This window comes from Sarcophilus harrisii, chromosome 1, assembly GCF_902635505.1.
Source record: "Sarcophilus harrisii chromosome 1, mSarHar1.11, whole genome shotgun sequence".
NCBI lineage: Eukaryota > Metazoa > Chordata > Mammalia > Dasyuromorphia > Dasyuridae > Sarcophilus > Sarcophilus harrisii.
Genome location: NC_045426.1, coordinates 671,223,635 through 671,241,469, shown reverse-complemented (window position 1 = coordinate 671,241,469; position 17,835 = coordinate 671,223,635). Strand labels below are relative to the sequence as shown.

The 17,835-nt window shown below is 36.2% G+C and overlaps 1 protein-coding gene across 3 annotated transcripts in view; it reads left to right on the top strand.

Moving 5' to 3' along the window:
- ELAVL1 (ELAV like RNA binding protein 1) overlaps positions 1-16,741 on the top strand; it is a 68,977-nt gene extending 52,236 nt beyond the window's left edge. For 2 of the 3 annotated variants that reach the window (XM_031948290.1, XM_031948291.1), the window contains 4 exons: positions 2,786-2,939; positions 11,174-11,399; positions 12,113-12,178; positions 14,865-16,741. In XM_031948290.1, the coding sequence (XP_031804150.1) occupies positions 2,786-2,939; positions 11,174-11,399; positions 12,113-12,178; positions 14,865-15,189 (771 nt within the window). In that variant the 3' untranslated portion in view covers positions 15,190-16,741. The remainder of the gene's footprint in view (positions 1-2,785; positions 2,940-11,173; positions 11,400-12,112; positions 12,179-14,864) is intronic. The other variant, XM_031948292.1, reaches the window with a different exon arrangement.
- Positions 16,742-17,835: the final 1,094 nt, after the last annotated feature.

The window sequence follows — 17,835 nt, the reverse complement described above, 5'->3', positions numbered from 1 at the left end:
GGATACCATCTGCCCTTCAGTTACTCCCCAAAATGCTCTAGGCCTTATCATCTGTCCTTTTACTTTCCCTGCCAGAGTACCACCTGGCCTTTCAGTGTTCCAGGAATTGATCATAAACACCAACCTTTCTGTTGTGTCCCCCAATTAGAATGTAAGTAATAACTATTATGATTTTCCTATTTGTATGTCTTGAGCACTTAATAAGTGCTTTCCCATTCCAAAGAAAAATGTCTTATCATTAGAGCTGCCCCAAAATACCATGGGCTGTTTTGGGGGGTAATGATTTGCCCCTCAGTAGAGCTTATGCAGATACTGATTAAATGATCATTTTGTTGGATATGATTCCTGTTAAGAGTTCAGGGTAGACTCAATGAACTCCTTCCAGCTCTGAGATTCTAGTTTTGTCCTAACCTTCTAGCCGTATCTCATTATTTCCTACTTCAGCCCTGAATATCAGCTACCCAAAAAAACTTATAAGTTCCCCTCTCTATACTTTTTCTTTCGCTATCCTCTCCAAAGTCCATAACCTTTTTATAACTTTGAATCCTATTAATGGAATGTCAGAGCAATTCGTGATCTTAGTATGGTCCCCAACTTCTTAAATGTTGTTCACAACCCCATAGGAAGTCTTGTAACTGAATGTAGGGAATCACAAAATTATGATTTATTTTCAGTAAATGTTTGATTGATAAAAGTTTAAAAAGCTATACTCTAGTTGAACTCCCTTATGTTACATATTTAAAGACTGAGGCCCAGAAAAGGGAAGGTATGAACAGGATTGATCCCAGGTCTTTTGACTCCTACTTTCATGCTATTTCTATTATAGTGTTCTTTTAAAATTCTTCTTTGAGGGCAGCTAGGTGGCACAGTGGATAGAGCACCAGCCCTGAAGGCAGGAAGATCTGAATTCAAATTTGGCCTGAGACACTTAACACTTCCTAGCTGTGTGACCCTGGGCAAATCACTTAACTCCAATTAACTCAGCAATAAATAAATAAATGATAATTTAAAAAATTCTTTTTTAGCTAGTCTTTTCTCCTTTTTTACCTTTGGTCATGCCTTAATAGCTCATGATTTTACAAATTGATATTTTTCTTCCTTGAACTCGGCTCTTTGCATTTCTGACTTTTTTGTTTGTATTGCTGTTTTCTCTGTGACTTTTCTATAATGGTAAGGTACTTAAGGATGATTGTCTTTTACTTGGTCAGTTACAGTTCTTGTTTCACCCACCCCAGTTCAGACGACACTCTTGGCAGTTCACAGCAGCAATATGTGTTATGTAGTGGTAGCTGAGCAGCAGTGCATGTGGAGACCCGTGCCAGGGTCCTCGCCACAAAGACAATGGGAGATGGGTCAAGACCATAGGAAACCCCATGGGGGGGAGGGGAAGTCTGTGGAACAATCTGCTTTATATATTAAGTGATAACTGACTCTATTTGGGATATAGGGTTCCAGGTTATGCTTGTGAAATGAAGTTTCATTGCCCTATTTAAGCTTTTGCATATGAGCAGTGATGTATATCAGTAAATATCATTATAATAGGAATATGTTTCTTCTTTGCATCTGCATAAGTGGACTTTTCTCAAAAGTATCTGCAACCAGCAAAAGTCAGACATTTATTGAGGAGATCACCTTTCATCAGTCATCATCTCATTTCCTAATCCCTAACTATTTGTGCAGGCAAATCCCATGGCAAGTTAGTTACTGGCTCTTTTCACTCCTAGCAGAAATTCTGATAATCTTAAATATAGTAGTACTTATAACTCCTTGGGTTATAGAAAGGAGCTACTTTTGCCTAGTGGAAGGAAAGAAGAAAGGAAGAAAATTAAAAATCAAAATCAAAAAATTGATTTTTGTTGTTGTTGTTAAATGCTTACTATGTGTTAATCACTATACTAAGTAAATGTTGTGAATACAAATTTTTTAAAAATTAAAACAACCCCTGTCCTTAAAGATCTCATGCTAATTATATGAAACAACATATAAATGAAATTTTAGCTATGGGGTATTTGAAAAGCCCCCAAAGTTCTAAAGTTACATTAGCAGATAGATAACAAGGCCCAGGCATCCTTAGGTTGCATTAATACATCAGTTAACAGTGTAGGTATCTGGAAGGCATAAAGCTAGGACGCATGGCCTGGTGGTCCTCCATGATATACCCAAAGTTATAGTACCCAAAGTTATAGTTGATGTCTCCCATCCTATCCAAGTTGTTTGATTAGTTAAGTGGCCCCATTGTTGGGCTACCTGAATAGCATCTAGTCACCTGGCAGAGGGGATGAAAGGAAAGTAGGTCAAACTCTCTTTTCCTCTACTGTCCATTCTTAGAGACTTTATTTTTTGCCTGCATCTCTCTTCACAATCCAGTCCTATCCTAAGCATGGAAATGTACAGAAATATTGGATAGAAATATTTCTAAAGAGGCAGAGTCTTAGAGTAAAGAGTAAAGTAAAAATTAGATATTTCTTCAGACATTAAAAAACATGTTGTAGCATTTGCTGTACACAAATGATTGGGATATTAAATGGTTACAATTTTACCTGATAAACAGCTAGAGATACTAGTAACAGAACTTCATTGCTTTTGTATTTTTAAGGAGATAAATGTTAACAAGGTCATTTCTCAACAAATCATTTCACATCCAAAGATATCAGTTGTTTATTAAATAAATACCTTATGTAAGATTGCTGTTTTATTTGAATCTGGGAAATTGGCAACGAAGTCATTAATTCAATGATTTGTAAATGTATCCACCATAGTAAAAGAGAATAATTTTGTTTTAAAGGTATCCTATGCTCGGCCAAGCTCAGAAGTTATCAAAGATGCCAATTTGTATATTAGTGGACTCCCAAGGACAATGACACAAAAAGATGTGGAGGACATGTTTTCACGATTTGGACGCATCATCAACTCCCGTGTACTTGTGGATCAGACAACAGGTATGTCAGGCATTATAAAATACCTAGACCAATGCTTGCTAAAGATTGTGTTGGCTGATGTTTTTTTCCCTGAGACTGGCAGTATTTTGAGGGAAATATAGATAATATCAATATGATTTGAATGTCTTCCTCTGTAAGCTGTGGCAGTTAAATAATTGGATAATGTGCCTAGTTTGAAGACTTTTTAAATACATGAGGTAGAAGAAGAAAATGAAAAGAACTTTCAACTTTACATTGCCATTTGCTATTGAAAGCATGAAAAAGAAATCATGAATTTCCCCTATTAAATTCATATAGAAAAGTGGGACTAGGCCATCCTGGTGTGTGTCCTGGAAGTTCTTAGAAAGAGGATAACCTACTTGACTAGGTCTCTGTTATTCTAATGTTTTCATTCAATGAGTAAAAACTGATTCCAGGCATAGATTGCTAAATGTTAGAGATACAAGGAAACAAAAGACAATCCTTGGGCTCTAAACTCACAATCTATTGTGGGAAACAATGCAAACACCATGTATAAAGAAGCTATCAAGTATATAGAAAATAATCAACAGGGGGAAGGCACTAGCTTGAAGGGGGATTGGGAAATGTGAATGTGGGATTTCACCTGAGACTTGAAGAGAGCCAAAGAAACTAAAAGGCGACGATGAGAAGATAAAACATTCTAAGTCATAGGGGACAACCATCAAAAATACCTAGAGCCAAGAGATAGATGGTTTTATTTGAGGAACAGCCAAGAGATTAGTGTTACAGGATCAACAAGAGACAGAGGCAGAGAGGGCGAAGGGGAAGGGGGAAGAAGGAAGAAGGAGCGAGGGAGGGAAGGAGAGAGAGAGACAGAGAGATGGGGGGAGGGAGAGAAGTGGATATAACTTTGATTGTAGGGAAAACAAATAGTTTGCAGTTAAAAGGAACAGGTTTAGAGTCCTTTTTCTTGTATATAGTTAGTACTGTCATATTTGAGAAGCTCCATGGCTGCCTTTTTTTGTCAAAGTACCTTTTAGTACCTTTCTGGGACTTTTCTACTGAGCACCCACTTTCACTTTTAATTTGACATTTTCCAGATGTCAAATAACTGAAATCTAGATAATTCCATTGGCAAATCTGTCTGATTATTAAGCTTTCTTTCAAATGAGCAATCATTATGAAATTTGTGATTCAGGATGCATGTTGCAGTGTGCCTCAGTAACAGTTGAATTCATGGGAGAAGATGATGCTGACAAATGTGAATGTGAGATTTCTGACAAATGATTCCTGTAGGAATGATCTGGAATTGACTTGAGATGATTTTTGTATACTCTTGTCAGTAAACATACTTTTTAACCTTCTATTGACTAAGCCCCATAAATACTATAAAAATAATGAAACTATTTCCACTCCATCTTGAGAGTTATCAAGTGATTGACTCTTTTAAGGCAGACAGCAACAGACTTGTGGAATGATCAGACCACAGAGCAAGAATAGAGATTTAGCAGAGTCAATAAATAGCCCTTGCTAAGCCGATGTTTTGAAATAAAGAGTTTAGATGTTAACAAGATGTTTACTAAAAACTGAGAAATAATATGGAAGTGTATTTAAATAGCTAAATGGTCGGGTTTTGTTGTTATATTATTTCCCAGAACAAAGTAGAAATCTTATCTCAGAGTATACTTTTGGCATCTACCCAAAGGTGATATGAACACCTTTTTAGAAATGTACCATCAGGAGTTTTCTCCTGGACTATCAAGCTTTGACTAAAGAATCACATTTGCACTTTAGTCTTCTAATAGAAGACTTAAATTCTTCCCTTAGTCCTTGTTAGTTTATCATATAATGGGCACTTACTCTGTGCTGGGGACTGTGCTAAGTGCTGAGAATACAAAAAAAGACAAAAGACAGTCCTTGCTTTCAAGGAACTTACAATCTAATGGGGGACATAGAATGCAAATAAATATATACAAACCAAGCTTAATATACATATATATAGGAAATAGTTAACAGAAGAAAAACACTGGAATTAAGAGGGATTGAAGAAGGCTTCCTGTAGAAAGTGGGATTTTAGTGGGAATTTAAAAGGAAGCCAGGGAAATCAGAAGTCAGTGAAGAAGAGAAAATGTTGCAGACATGAGGGCAGCCAGAGAAGATGCCCATAGTTGAGAGATGGAGGGGCTTGTTCATGGAATAGCCAGGAGACATTGTTACAAGATCAAAGAGTAGGGTTTGGTGATGTAAGAAGACAGTAGGAGAGGACTAGGTTATGAAGGGCTTTGAAGCTAAAGAGAGCATTTTTTTTTTTATTCTAGAAGCAATAGGAAGCCACTGGAGTTAGTTGAATAGGGGTTAGGGTTTGCATTAGTTTAGGCATGAGATAATGAAGTTCTACACCAGGATGGTATAAGAGTCAGAGGAAAAAAGGGGCCATACTCAAGAGATATTGTAAAGGTGAAATTGGCAGGCCTTGGCAAAAGAGTGGTTATGGGGGGATAAGGAGGGAGATATAGTGAACAGTCCAGGATGACTCCTAGATTGTAAGTCTGAGGGACTGGGAGGAGGGTGTTACCCTCTCTAGTAATAAGGAAAGATGGAAGCAAGGGAAAATTTTAGGGGGGAAGACAATGAGTTTCATTTTAGACATTAATTTTGTTGTCTCCTGGACATCTAGCTCAATATATCTGAAAGCCAGATGGAGATTTGAGATTGGATGCTAACAGAGGGATTGGACGCAACAGATAGATTTGAGAATTGTGCATTTATAGAAGCTCATGAGATTACCAATTGAAGTCAGATAGAAAGAGAATTGAAAAAGGTTCAAGATAGGACCCTGAGGGACACCTGTGGTTAAATGAGCTAGAAGAAGAATGCAGCAAAGAAAATAGAGGAATGGTGAGATGGGTGAGAATGGTGTCTCAAAAACCTAGGGACAAGAAAGTATTGAGTAAGAAAAAGTGATCCAGTGTCTAAAAATGCAGAGAATTGAGGAGAATGATGATTAAGAAAAGGCCATTGAATATGACAACTAAGAGATCACTGGTAACTTTCAAGAGAGTAGTTTTGCTAGAGTGATAAGGTCAAAAGACTCTTTTTAGTTCCTGCTACTTCAGGTGAGTAAAAGCAATGACAATGGCAATTATTAGCAAAGTGACACAAAATATTTCCTTCTTTTGGCTTTGGGGTTAAGAGTCAACAGTTTTTAAAAGAGAATACAGAATGGATCAAAGAGATAGGAAGGGGAAAATTTAATTGGAATAATTAAAGGAGAAAGGGAGGAAAGTGAGAAAGGAGTTCTGAAAAATAGTAGCCATGCTGTGGCACTGGAAGGTATTGTTAATATCTCCCATTCTCTGTTGTTTCAACAGAATTATTTCTTTTTTTAATGGAAACAGCCATGTGAATAAAAATTACAAGATAGAATAGATCATTTCCGAACCTGCTTTATCTCATGTACTTCCAAAGGAGATTGTAGTTGGAGGGGAGATTAAGCTTGGCTGATTGGTACTTGTTCCTTGTTAATAGAAGCTTTTGTTGTGAATGACCCCTGCAGGACTTCTTGCTACTAAGTGGCCAGAAATCTTACTACTGATATATAGAGGGAAGGTTTATTGCACTATAAGTTAAGTGATAAGAAGGGGTGATGGAGGATGTTTAAAAACATTTCAGTTAGAAACTAAAGTTCTGTCTTTTGTGTTTTTTTGAAATGTTTCTTAATATTAAAAGATTTATATTTTGGGAAATTGTATTGAAACCTCCTAATAACCAGAACTGGTGGAATTTTTATAATACAGTCCTTTATTTATTTTGCAATATGTTTATAACATGTAAAGTTCATACTATTTGGTATTTTTAATTCTCAGATAATAGAGTTTAATTCTAAAATAAGCTCTCTTATGAGTAGATATATTTCTAATTTAAAAAATAACTTAAAATTGATCTTCTAGAAATTTTTTCATCAAAGTTCTCTTCCAAAATTTCCAGAAAACCTAATGTAATTATCATTTGTAATGTTATTTCAAACTTAATACAAAAAGGCGAAAAGTTATATATGTATATTTGTAATGATCCTTTTGTTTTGAAAAACCTTTTCACTATTATTTTTTTCTAGGGAATGAGTTTATTCCCTAATATTTTTTTCCTAGGAAACATTAATGGTACTGGCTTTTTTGTAATTGTTACAAAGTTTTCTAAGTTAGAAGAGTTCTCATGCAGTTGGTATTGGCCTGTGAGATGATTGATTTTGAATATTTTGAATAGTTTTTAAGTTCTGCTTAAATAGTCATGAATCTAATCTAATAAGAAAAGTTTCCAACATAAGGTGAGTATCCCATAGCTGTCTTCTTTTATACTTCTGATGTTCTATAGTGAGATGAATTTCCTATTTAAGGAAGTTTGGAAATATTTTCTGGGGAAAGTAACCATTTCATTCATTGGGACTTAGTTTCAAAAAAAAGTCTTATTTGTACTTTGGTAAGAGAATGTTCTCTCTGAGTAGCTATATAGAAAAATATTCCATGGGAACACTTAAAATTTGGTTTCATGTTCCTTTAAAAAAAAAAAAAGTTTGGGGCAGCTAGGTGGCAGAATGGATAGAGGACCAGCCCTGAAGTCAGAAGAACCTGAGTTCAAATCTGGTCTCAGACATTTAACACTTCTTAGCTTCGTGACCCTGGGTATGTCACTTAACCCCAATTGCCTCAAAAAACAAACAAAAAAAAGAAAAAAAGTTTTATTGATGTATTTTGTTTTTTATATTATGAACATTTTTCAGATTATTTCTATTCTGTGACAGATCTCATTACTAAGTAAAATTGATAATGCAGTGACCTCATTTGAAAGTGCATGAAACATTCCACATTTGTAGAAAATCTGTAGCATTTGCCAACACACATCTGAGTTCTTGAGAAAAAAATTTTTTTATTAACAAAAGTATTTTCTCTCCCTTATCCCTATCCTATTGAAAAAAAAAAAAAAAAAGAGGGGGGAAAACCCTTACAAACAGACAGCAAGTTTCTCTGCTAGAGGTTTTCTTTCCAAGAGAAATAAAAAACTGATTCAAATTTATAAGAATAAATGTCATTTCTCAGTTGATAATTTGTCTAAGGATATGAATAAGTAGTTCTGGAAAGAAACCCAGGTTATCAATACTCATATGAAAAAATGCTCCAAATTTCTGGTAATTAGAGAAATGCCCATTAAAGCACTTTGAGATTCCACCTTATACTTGTCAGATTGACAAAGATGACAAAAAAGGAAAATGTTATATATTGGGGGAAGAGTGTGGTGAGAAAACAAGATCTTATTTAGGTGATGGCAAAGTGGCAGTCAGGGTGAAGACTTATTAAATATTCCCTCACAGTCTTCATGTATGCACTTGAGGATAACTAGGCTAGTATGCTAGTGTAAAACTGAGTCTTTCATTCCTGTCCATTCCCCAGTACTAAGAAAGTTGTTTCTTTGACAGATATGATTTTTTAAAAGAAAACTATGATTATAATTAGGGTCTGGTTAAGTACTATTTAGTGGCAGGCAAATTGGACCCAAAATTATTCCCTGGGAAAGGCCCATTATTCTTTGCAGCTTTTTCAATTTCAAAGGGTTGAGAAAGCTTATTGGAGTTGAGGGGGAGCACAGCCAAGAATTATGAGCTACTTTGCTCACAATTAATTGCTTGGGTGGCTCTATTTGGTCTTCAGCATAATTCTGTTTAAGGTTATCCACTATATCAGCCATACTTGAAAAGCAAGATACTCTTGACTTCCTATCAAAGGATGCTACTCTTATCTCAGATCTCACAAAGCTGGTGATAGATCATAGAACACAACCTGTTGTCTCTAATCTGTGCCTTAAACTACAATTCACTCTTTGCTAAAGAATTGCCAGAATTCCCAGTTCAATAGCATGCCTGTAGGATTTCTCTATCAAATTCAAACTCTTCTTTCTTTAGTTTTAATAATCATATTCATTTTCTTTTACCTTGCCTCCAGGTTTCAGTAAATACATTATTCCTTTACTTGAATTCTTAACTCAGTTTTGTGTTTGCTCTTTTACACATCCAACTTACTATCTTTATACTTTCTATTTTCCTCAATCTTATCATTACTATCAGTCACCCTTAAGTATCTTTTTTCATAATGCTAAAATAAAAAAATTTTCATAATGCTGTTAAGGATTCACTCTGTGAATGTATTATCAGGCATGTTAATGATTTAAAGGTCATTTAGGATAAACTCTTAAAGAGAGTAGAAATCAGGAGCACTGACTCCTTGAATTCCATATCCTAATTGATCAATCGTAGAAGATGTAGGGAGATCAAATTTCAGAAGCTGTTTACTAATAGGAACAGGGCTGGTAAGTGGTCTTTTGAGAAGTATGAAGGTATTTCTGATAATTCTTGAGTGTAGGGTGGATTGGACTAATTTTAGGGACAAATTAGAGACAAGAGTTGTAGTCTTAGAATACCACCAGCCTGAAGAAATCTAAGGGTTAGAGTCGGGTTAGGGTTAGGGATTGAATAATTGGCCAAAGCGATGGCATTGATTTTAGTGATTAGCCCAATGGTGGCAATTCTAATGATCTAATTTCCTGGCCTATAGCAGGTGAGAGATGGATATGTTTGGCTGGGGGAGGGGAGTGTCTGTGAGAAAGGGGGGAGAGAAATAGTGCTACTTAGCAGCACACAATAAAAGCAACATGAGAATTGACAGCAAAATAAAGTCTTTAAAACACAGACATGGAACTTCAAATACAGAAATCTGGAACCATTTGCTATTGGGGGGGGGGGGGGTGACAAATAGCCTTATTAGTCCTCAGAAGGCCATGAGGGCATTTCTGTTGTAGCCCACCTCTTTGTAGCTCTACAGACACCCAACAGCAACTACGTGGTTCCAGGTCAGTAGCCTAAACAACAATCACTGAGAATAGAGGTACACACTTCCTGCCCATTTTTCAAAATAATGGTTACTGTTTTTAAAAACAGATGGGGAACTAGGTGATAGTTTCAAGGAGTTTACATCTGCTGTGATTATTGTGAAAAAGTTTTGAACTTAAGTGATTGAAGTATAGTTATCTGAAAAATTCACGAATATAGAATTTCTGGTTTCTCAGTGATGCCTGACCAATAAGGTGTAACCGTCTATTGAATGATATTAATGAAGACTGTTAATTTTGCTTCCTTTGCTAGTATCCTTTACTAGGAGTGATAGATTTTGTCTTCCCAGAATTTCATGGACTTGTTTCAAAAACTGTAGCTTTGAAACATCTTAGCTGTCTGCTTGTTAGCAGGAACCTTTCTCTAGCCTTGCTGGAGCACAAGTGAACTGCTACTTCTGCTGAGCAAGTGGGCCTTGTGTCTATTTTTTCCAGCACTATTGTTCTTCATTTAGAAGAAGGGAACTTCTGTGCAAAAATCACCTGAACTCGATCTTATTGGAGATGATAGAGGAAGACAAGCCAAAGAGAAAATAAATTAATTCCATGTTTAGTCCTCAAGGGACAATGTTCTCTGCTTCTCATAGGGAAGTATTAGAATGATAGTTAGTGGAAGTCTATATTCAGAAGCAGAGAATAAAGTTATTTGGAAGTAGCTCCAAATTAAAGCTTAACTAAAAGTAGTGATAACTTGTTTTAGTTGGTGAGGCCCCTAAACTGGAGAGGCAAAAAAGCATCCTGTGAGGTAGTGTGTGTACATCTCTAGGTCACTTTTCTAGTAACAAGAGGGTAGGGGTTTCTATCCACAGTACTGTATTGTCCTTGCTTATGTAATTTGTTTTTTTGTTTTGGGTGGGGAGACTGGAGAAGAGAGGGAGGTACCTAGTTGACTTAGATAATCTACAAAGCCTACTACAGTTGTAAACACATTTAGTCTTTAAATATAAAAGCATCTTGTGCGCTTTGTTTTGGCAGCAACAAGAAAGTCTATCATAGAATATCCTTTTTCATATTGTTTTTGAATTGAATAAGACTTTTTGTCAATTATTTTGGAATATTGTTCCTCAAAATGTGATTTGCCACAGTATTTCCTATGTCTTGGAATAGTCATTTAGGCTGAATGACAACACTCAGTTTTCTTTTATTAAGTCACTTGGTGAGTTGTTTGAGAAAAATACGTTAATTTGTTTTCATATTTTAGTTTATTGTTGATTTATCCCATCTCCCAAATTATCAATATAAACTAGTTAGGCTGTGGAAGAGTTTGACTTTTGTTTTTCAGTTTCAAAAGTGCATGCATTTTTCCCTAACTGCATTTTTATTGATTTGTTAAAAAGGTTTGTCCAGAGGGGTTGCATTTATCCGGTTTGACAAAAGATCAGAAGCAGAAGAGGCAATTACCAGTTTCAATGGCCATAAACCCCCAGGTTCTTCCGAACCCATAACAGTGAAGTTTGCAGCCAATCCTAACCAGAATAAAAATGTGGCACTGCTCTCTCAGCTGTATCACTCACCAGCTAGACGATTTGGAGGGCCAGTTCATCATCAGGCACAAAGATTCAGGTGGGTCAGGAGGACTAATTCACTTTAGGTCTCTGCTGAAACTCTTACCCCAATCCATTTCCATTTAGGACCCGAGCTGCATTTTTAAAGCTATAAATAGCTTTGTCCTGGTGTGTGCATCAGTTATATGAGAATATTGCTAAAATGAAATTGTTCAAAACTGATATGTTGTATTGGAATACTTCCCTCACCCAAAACCAAAAATGTATCTTTATGAAAACGCTGATTTCCATAGTGGTGTCTTCTTGAGCTGGAATCAAAGGGGAGGGGGTGGAAAATGGGCAAGATTCCTGCTATGTAAAGTGCTTGAACTCAGAGTCTCTAGTTAAATGAGAATCAAAAAATAAGCTGAAGCAGTCCACCCACAGGGAAATCAGCAGGCATAGTTGGGATGGGATTCTGTTTTACAAAATTTTCAGATGCCCTGCTAGATATTTGACCAACAGCTCTAGGGCAAACCTGTCTTTTATATGCTCTATTTTAAAACTCTTTTTTCAAATGTGAGCAATAATAGATGCAGGGAACTTGGTTTTTTCCATCTTGGAAAATGCCCCAGTAATAGTGGTCCCCTTTGTTAGGAGACTGTCCCTATTTGGTAGACTACTACAGAGTAGATGCAGAACTGGAATTTCAAAGTTGGCTTTGCTGCTGCTGCCTTGCTGCCCACCTTGAGGCAGGTCACAACTTTCTGAGCCTCTTTTTCTGTTAAACAGAAATGGCATGTTGACTGATCTCCCTAGCGGGCTGAGGATTTTTCTTCATGACTGTAAATACCAGAAGTACGTTTCTCATCAGATATCCTCATCTTTGTGTTTGAGAAATCAGGTCAGAAGGACTTGTTCAATCCCACAGGTGAAATTTGTTTTCCAAGGCCTGATGAAAGTTTAGTACTCCATACCTCCCAATACCCTATGCTGCAAATGAGTTATCTGACCTCTTTTTACATGGCTCTGCTAATTTAAAGGCAAATCATTGAAGGGTCTTTTTTTTTCTTTTATTATTAAGAAGTAAACTGGATGCTCCTTGAAAATCATAATGCAGCTATCACAGCTCCCACTTCTCTGGCACTTTTCAGATTTGCAAAGTGCTTTCCTCATGTCCACTTATGTAGGAAACTTGGGGTTAGATATAATATCCTCCTTTATTGATGAGTAGGTATTGTCCAAAGTCTCAAAGCTAAGCAATGTCAGAAGTAGAATTTAAACCCAGGATTTCAGGCCCCAAGGACAGCAGTACTCTTTCCACTAAGTCAGATTATCTCTCTTGATTGGTGGTGAATATAGAGTAACTGCTAAGTAATAAACAATCAAGTAATGGAGCAAAAGAACAAGGAAAGAATGGATGAAAAGAATGGGAACTTTTATCTAAGGAGATAGAAAGGAAAAAAAGGAAAACCGAGAAGAACCAAAATTTCAGACAGGAGCAAAAAAGCGTGAGTAGCTAATAGAGAATAGCAAAAAAAAAAAAAAAGCCTAAAAGATGAGAATGAAAAGGAGGAAGGGAAGAATAATCAGAGATGAAAGGAAAAAGGGGTTAGTTAACAAAGAAGGAAGAGAGTCCACAAAAGAATTCAGTATTAAATGTGGTGATTACTTCAGGAAAAAGTCTTCATAAGAAAGAAAAGTTTTTGAATCTTCTTATTAAAATAGGAAATAGGTTCTTTCTTTATGACTGTTGATGTAAAATAAATCAGCTGTGATTGCCAAAATAGAAATCCACTGACCAGAATTTCAAATCACAAAAATGTAAATAAAAATATGACTGAAATAGCAGCTCAGAGGTATTTTTTCAGTGTAGCGAAAGTCATATGAAATTTTGGCTCAGTTTTATTCATATTAGGAATTACCTCCATATTGATTGGGGGAGCAGCTGCTTCTGGGAATATTTTACAACGCAAGCAGGCCCCTATTTTTAGTTTTTTTTTGTTTTTTTTTTTTTAAACACTTCAGCAGAAGTTTGTGTATTTGAAAATTGCACACCTTTTCTCAATAATGATGGCATTACCTAATTGTTTTCCCAGATAGCTTTGAAATTCCTTAAAAGAGAGTCCTACTAGTTTATCATGTCAGCTCAAATATTTACATGTTCAGGACTAAACAGTTGTCTCAGTGTTTAAAATTGTGGCCATTTTGTATATTTCAGTTTCTGACTATTTTTTAAAAATAGGCCTCTTTGAAAAGTATATTTCATGGAAGTAGCACAAAGATAATAATGTCCCTTTCATTGCTCTATAGTCTTATCCCCCTTTATTACCCAATAATGTTTTAATGATCTTTCAAGACATAGCATGCTCCATACTTGGACAAGCATATATGTTGGATCTGCTAACTATTACCCATTACAGTCTGAATCCAGTCTTTAAATTTGTTTACTTTAAGTCATTTAGACCAGTAGAATTAATGGCCATCTCCAGAGTATATTTCAGGTTTTTCAGTTCTATTTCATGTTTTAGCAGTCTTAAGCTTTTTCCAAGACTGAATCTTTTAAAATTGTAAGATATCCCTTGGGTAGAATGGATCCTGTGATCTATACTTCTACAAGTAATTATTTGTAGAAGTGTCATTTTGGAAAAGGTGATTTACAGGTACTAATGCTGTGGGATCTCAACCAGTGATGTTGCTATTCTACTAGGTCTCAGGTCCCAATGGGGGACACAGTCATTTGGGTTATAAAGACCTCAGTTGAATTACCTGGTCTGTTCTATTTTACCGGCAGGTACATCTTGATCACTTCTGCTCATTGAAGATTTCCCTGTGCTAAGTTATCCAGTTATCCTGGCTGGTGCCATAGATCCTTCAGGAGAAAAGGGTGCTTTCAGAAGAGATAAACTCAGAGTTCTTTTTCCACTGATCTTCTAGAGATTCTAAAGGAAAGAACAGTTATGATAGGGAGAAAGGGACAGAAGTAAACCAGTCTCCCCATTCTTTCTTCCCATTAAGAGAGTTCATAATGTTATCAGAAAAGGGTTTCTAAAGATATTGAGATGTTAGATTCAAGGAACCTTCATTTCCATGCTCCATGCTCCAAAAGTTAAGATGCAGAAAGCTAGAGAGCAAATATGGCTTGCCTTGGGAGGAGAAATCATTTTACTGCCCCAGATTTAGTTTTTCAAAGGGATCATTATATTCCATTTTAGCCTTGGTTAACTGGGGTCAGTAATTCTACCATCTCTTGTGACTTCTGCTCATTGCCCAATACTTCTTAGTTTAAGTATGTAAGTTGCTATTGTTCCCTGATGATATTTAAGTTTCCATCTTTTTCACCACCCGTAGTATTGAGCAGTCATACCACTGTTATTTTTATTTTTGTTTGGGGGAAGAGGGAATGTGAGGAAAGGGGCCCACAAACTGCCTCCACTGGTGGTTTTTTTGAGAGTTTTTATCTATCTTCAGTTGTTTTTCTTCCATGTTGATTCATTTGATTGAATTGAAATTTTACATGAATATTGTGCTTTTTATTTGCTAGGTTCTCCCCTATGGGTGTAGATCACATGACTGGGCTTTCTGGTGTAAATGTCCCAGGAAACGCATCTTCTGGCTGGTGCATCTTCATCTACAACCTTGGTCAAGATGCTGATGAGGGAATCCTCTGGCAGATGTTTGGCCCCTTTGGTGCGGTTACCAATGTGAAAGTTATTCGCGATTTCAACACCAACAAGTGCAAAGGTTTTGGTTTTGTGACCATGACAAACTATGAAGAAGCCGCCATGGCCATAGCAAGTCTCAATGGCTACCGCCTGGGGGACAAAATCTTGCAGGTTTCCTTCAAAACCAACAAGGCCCACAAATAACTCGCTCCCGCTGTTTGGTACGGAATAGCTCACTCAGAGTGACACCAGTTGAAGCATTTTTTTTGTTAGTGTAAAACTCATTTTGCGCCAATTTTCATGTGTTTGTCTTAGTCTAAATGAGAAATGAAAAGGTTTTTTATACTCTGGGATGCAACTGACATGTTCAAATGTTTGAGATCCCACAATGTTAGACCAATTTTACGTTTCTTAAGTTATTTCCTTTAAAATATATATGAAACAGAAATCTTAGTAGACTGCATTAACTAACCAGCCCCTCTGGATGGTGGTAAAATTGAAGCATGCTTTAACTTATAAGACTGTCTAACATTTGTTTCATTTAGTGTTTCCACAAACTGGAAAAACAATTCTTTTTCTTCTTAGTTGTTAAACTAAAGATGTTAGACTGACGCTGAGTGTGCTTTTTCTCAATAGCTTAAGCATTTTAAATGATTGACGCCTTAGTTGACAGTAAATTGCTTTTCTGAAGCAGTTTTCATTGCCATTTTTCTGTTGACTTAATCTTCAGTTTTTTTTTTTTTTTAAGTGGTCTTGTAAGTAGTAGCATGCCTGCCTGACTTTTAACACCATTGGGGAGGTAAGTTGCACGCTGAGCCGTGGCCAAGCTGTCGAAATTAAAGTACAAAGATTTTTCAGAAGCCCAAGTTTGAGTAGGAATGGACCAAAGAGTTTCAAAGAAACTCCAAGAAGATTCCAGAGTCAAATTTAATCTCCAAAACAGTGTGAACATATGTTGCTCCTTTGACATCCTGAATCTTTTGTCCAAATAGCGTATGCCTGGTGCACTACATCCTGGTACATTATCTTTTGAGAGAACTTTGCAGATTCAAATATCATTCAACCTAGTTGAAATTCACAAGGATAGCTCTATTTTGTAATAACACATAAACATTTGAGCATTGTATTTCTCGCATCCCTTCTTGTGAGCGCTAGATTCTTTTTCTATCTTAGTAGGGTTTTGTTTTGAAAATTTGCTTTCATATGAACACTCAGCAGAAAAGTACTTATTTCTTGCCAGTTATCTATTAACAAGAAGACTTTAATTTGTAGTTTTAAAGATTAACCCCCAAAGTTTTCTTCATGCTGCCTTCACTATTTTGGGTTTGTTCTGTTTCTGTTAAATTTTCTTTTGCTTTTTTGTGTTTTTTGTTTGTTTTTACTTTTGCATTTAAGACCATTAAATTTGATTTTGTTTTGCTCAAATTTTGTTTTGTTTTTTATTTTCTATTTTCTTTTGTTTTGGATAGGTATTGTACAAAAGGTCCAACATTCAGGGAGAATTGTCAGGTCTTAAGGAGAGTTTACTGGCCTCAAGAAAAAGCCTTGACATATCTGTGGTGGCAGTATAAACTGTATCATCCCAGACTGATTCTTTTGTAAACCTACAGGTGTTGGTAGACAGTTATAGAAAGGGACCACAATAGGCAGATAGGCTGGTAGCACGCAGGAAGAGAGAACTCCAAGAAGCTGTTTCAAGAACCTGATCTGATTTTTATATAACTAATGTATAGAGAGACAAAAAAAAAAAAAAAAAGGAACTATTTAGGACCAACAATTTATAACTATGACATGAAATGGAACTATGTAAAGATGATGATTTTTAGTTATTGGTATAATGGAATTACTGATTTATTTATTTTTTTAAAAGGACAAATTAGGCAATAGGTATCACCTTCCCCCAATGCAGTTCACTATTTTCAAAAGCATTTGGATGGTTGGCCTCTTAACTGCTTTCCATTCATTTAGTGCTTCCAAAATATTGAGTTCCCACCACTTGTTTGTATTTGCTTCACAACTCTTAAAAAGGTTTCTTTTTCTTTTTCTTCTTCTTTTTTTTTTTTTAAACTTTTTACACATGATAAAAGATTGGTACCAAGGCTTGGCCTTGAGAGCTAGCCAGACACTGCCCAGGATCCACCTTATCCTCAGAAGTAACAAACTCCAAAGGAATGTAGCCTCTTTTTATGTCAAGGGTTTGTGGTCTTTGTTCCATTTGCTTTGTTTTAAATGGGGGGTGGAGGGTGGAGGGAGGATGGGGAAAGTGTAGCTTCTGTTCTGTTCTAGAAACAGTGCCTATTGCTGGAGTAAATGGAAAGGTAGTCACTGTGGTCTTGCTGTGGAGAATTTTTGTATTTTGAGTCAGTGTGTTCTTTGAGAAAATAATACTTTTTTTTTTTTTTGTCATGGCAGCATTCAAAACTTTTCTCTTAAGTCTTCTGGATGAAGACATGATTTGTGGTTCTGAATCTTGCTTTGAAGCTACTATATTTAAAATTTGCTGCCAGCTTTGGCTAGTGCTTAACTTATTAAGAGAATTCTACCCTAAATCATACACTTTGCAAATGATGATGGCATCTTCGCCACGTCTTTATTCTCTTTTCCTTTGATTCAGCTTGGTTCTTCAGACCCTGGGACTAATGGAAAAAATATAGAGGTATTTGGGCTTTTGATATATCTATCACCTGACATTTTTCTGGTACTTGGGGCCCAATGGGTTTGAACACATTTTGTCAACAGAGGTCCGTCCCAAGTGCTTCTTCAGGAACATTTGCAGGAATGTGAAAAGTTTTAGCCGTTGATATATTACTTCTGGAAAGCAATCCCCACTGTCCTGATAGTTGCTCCAGC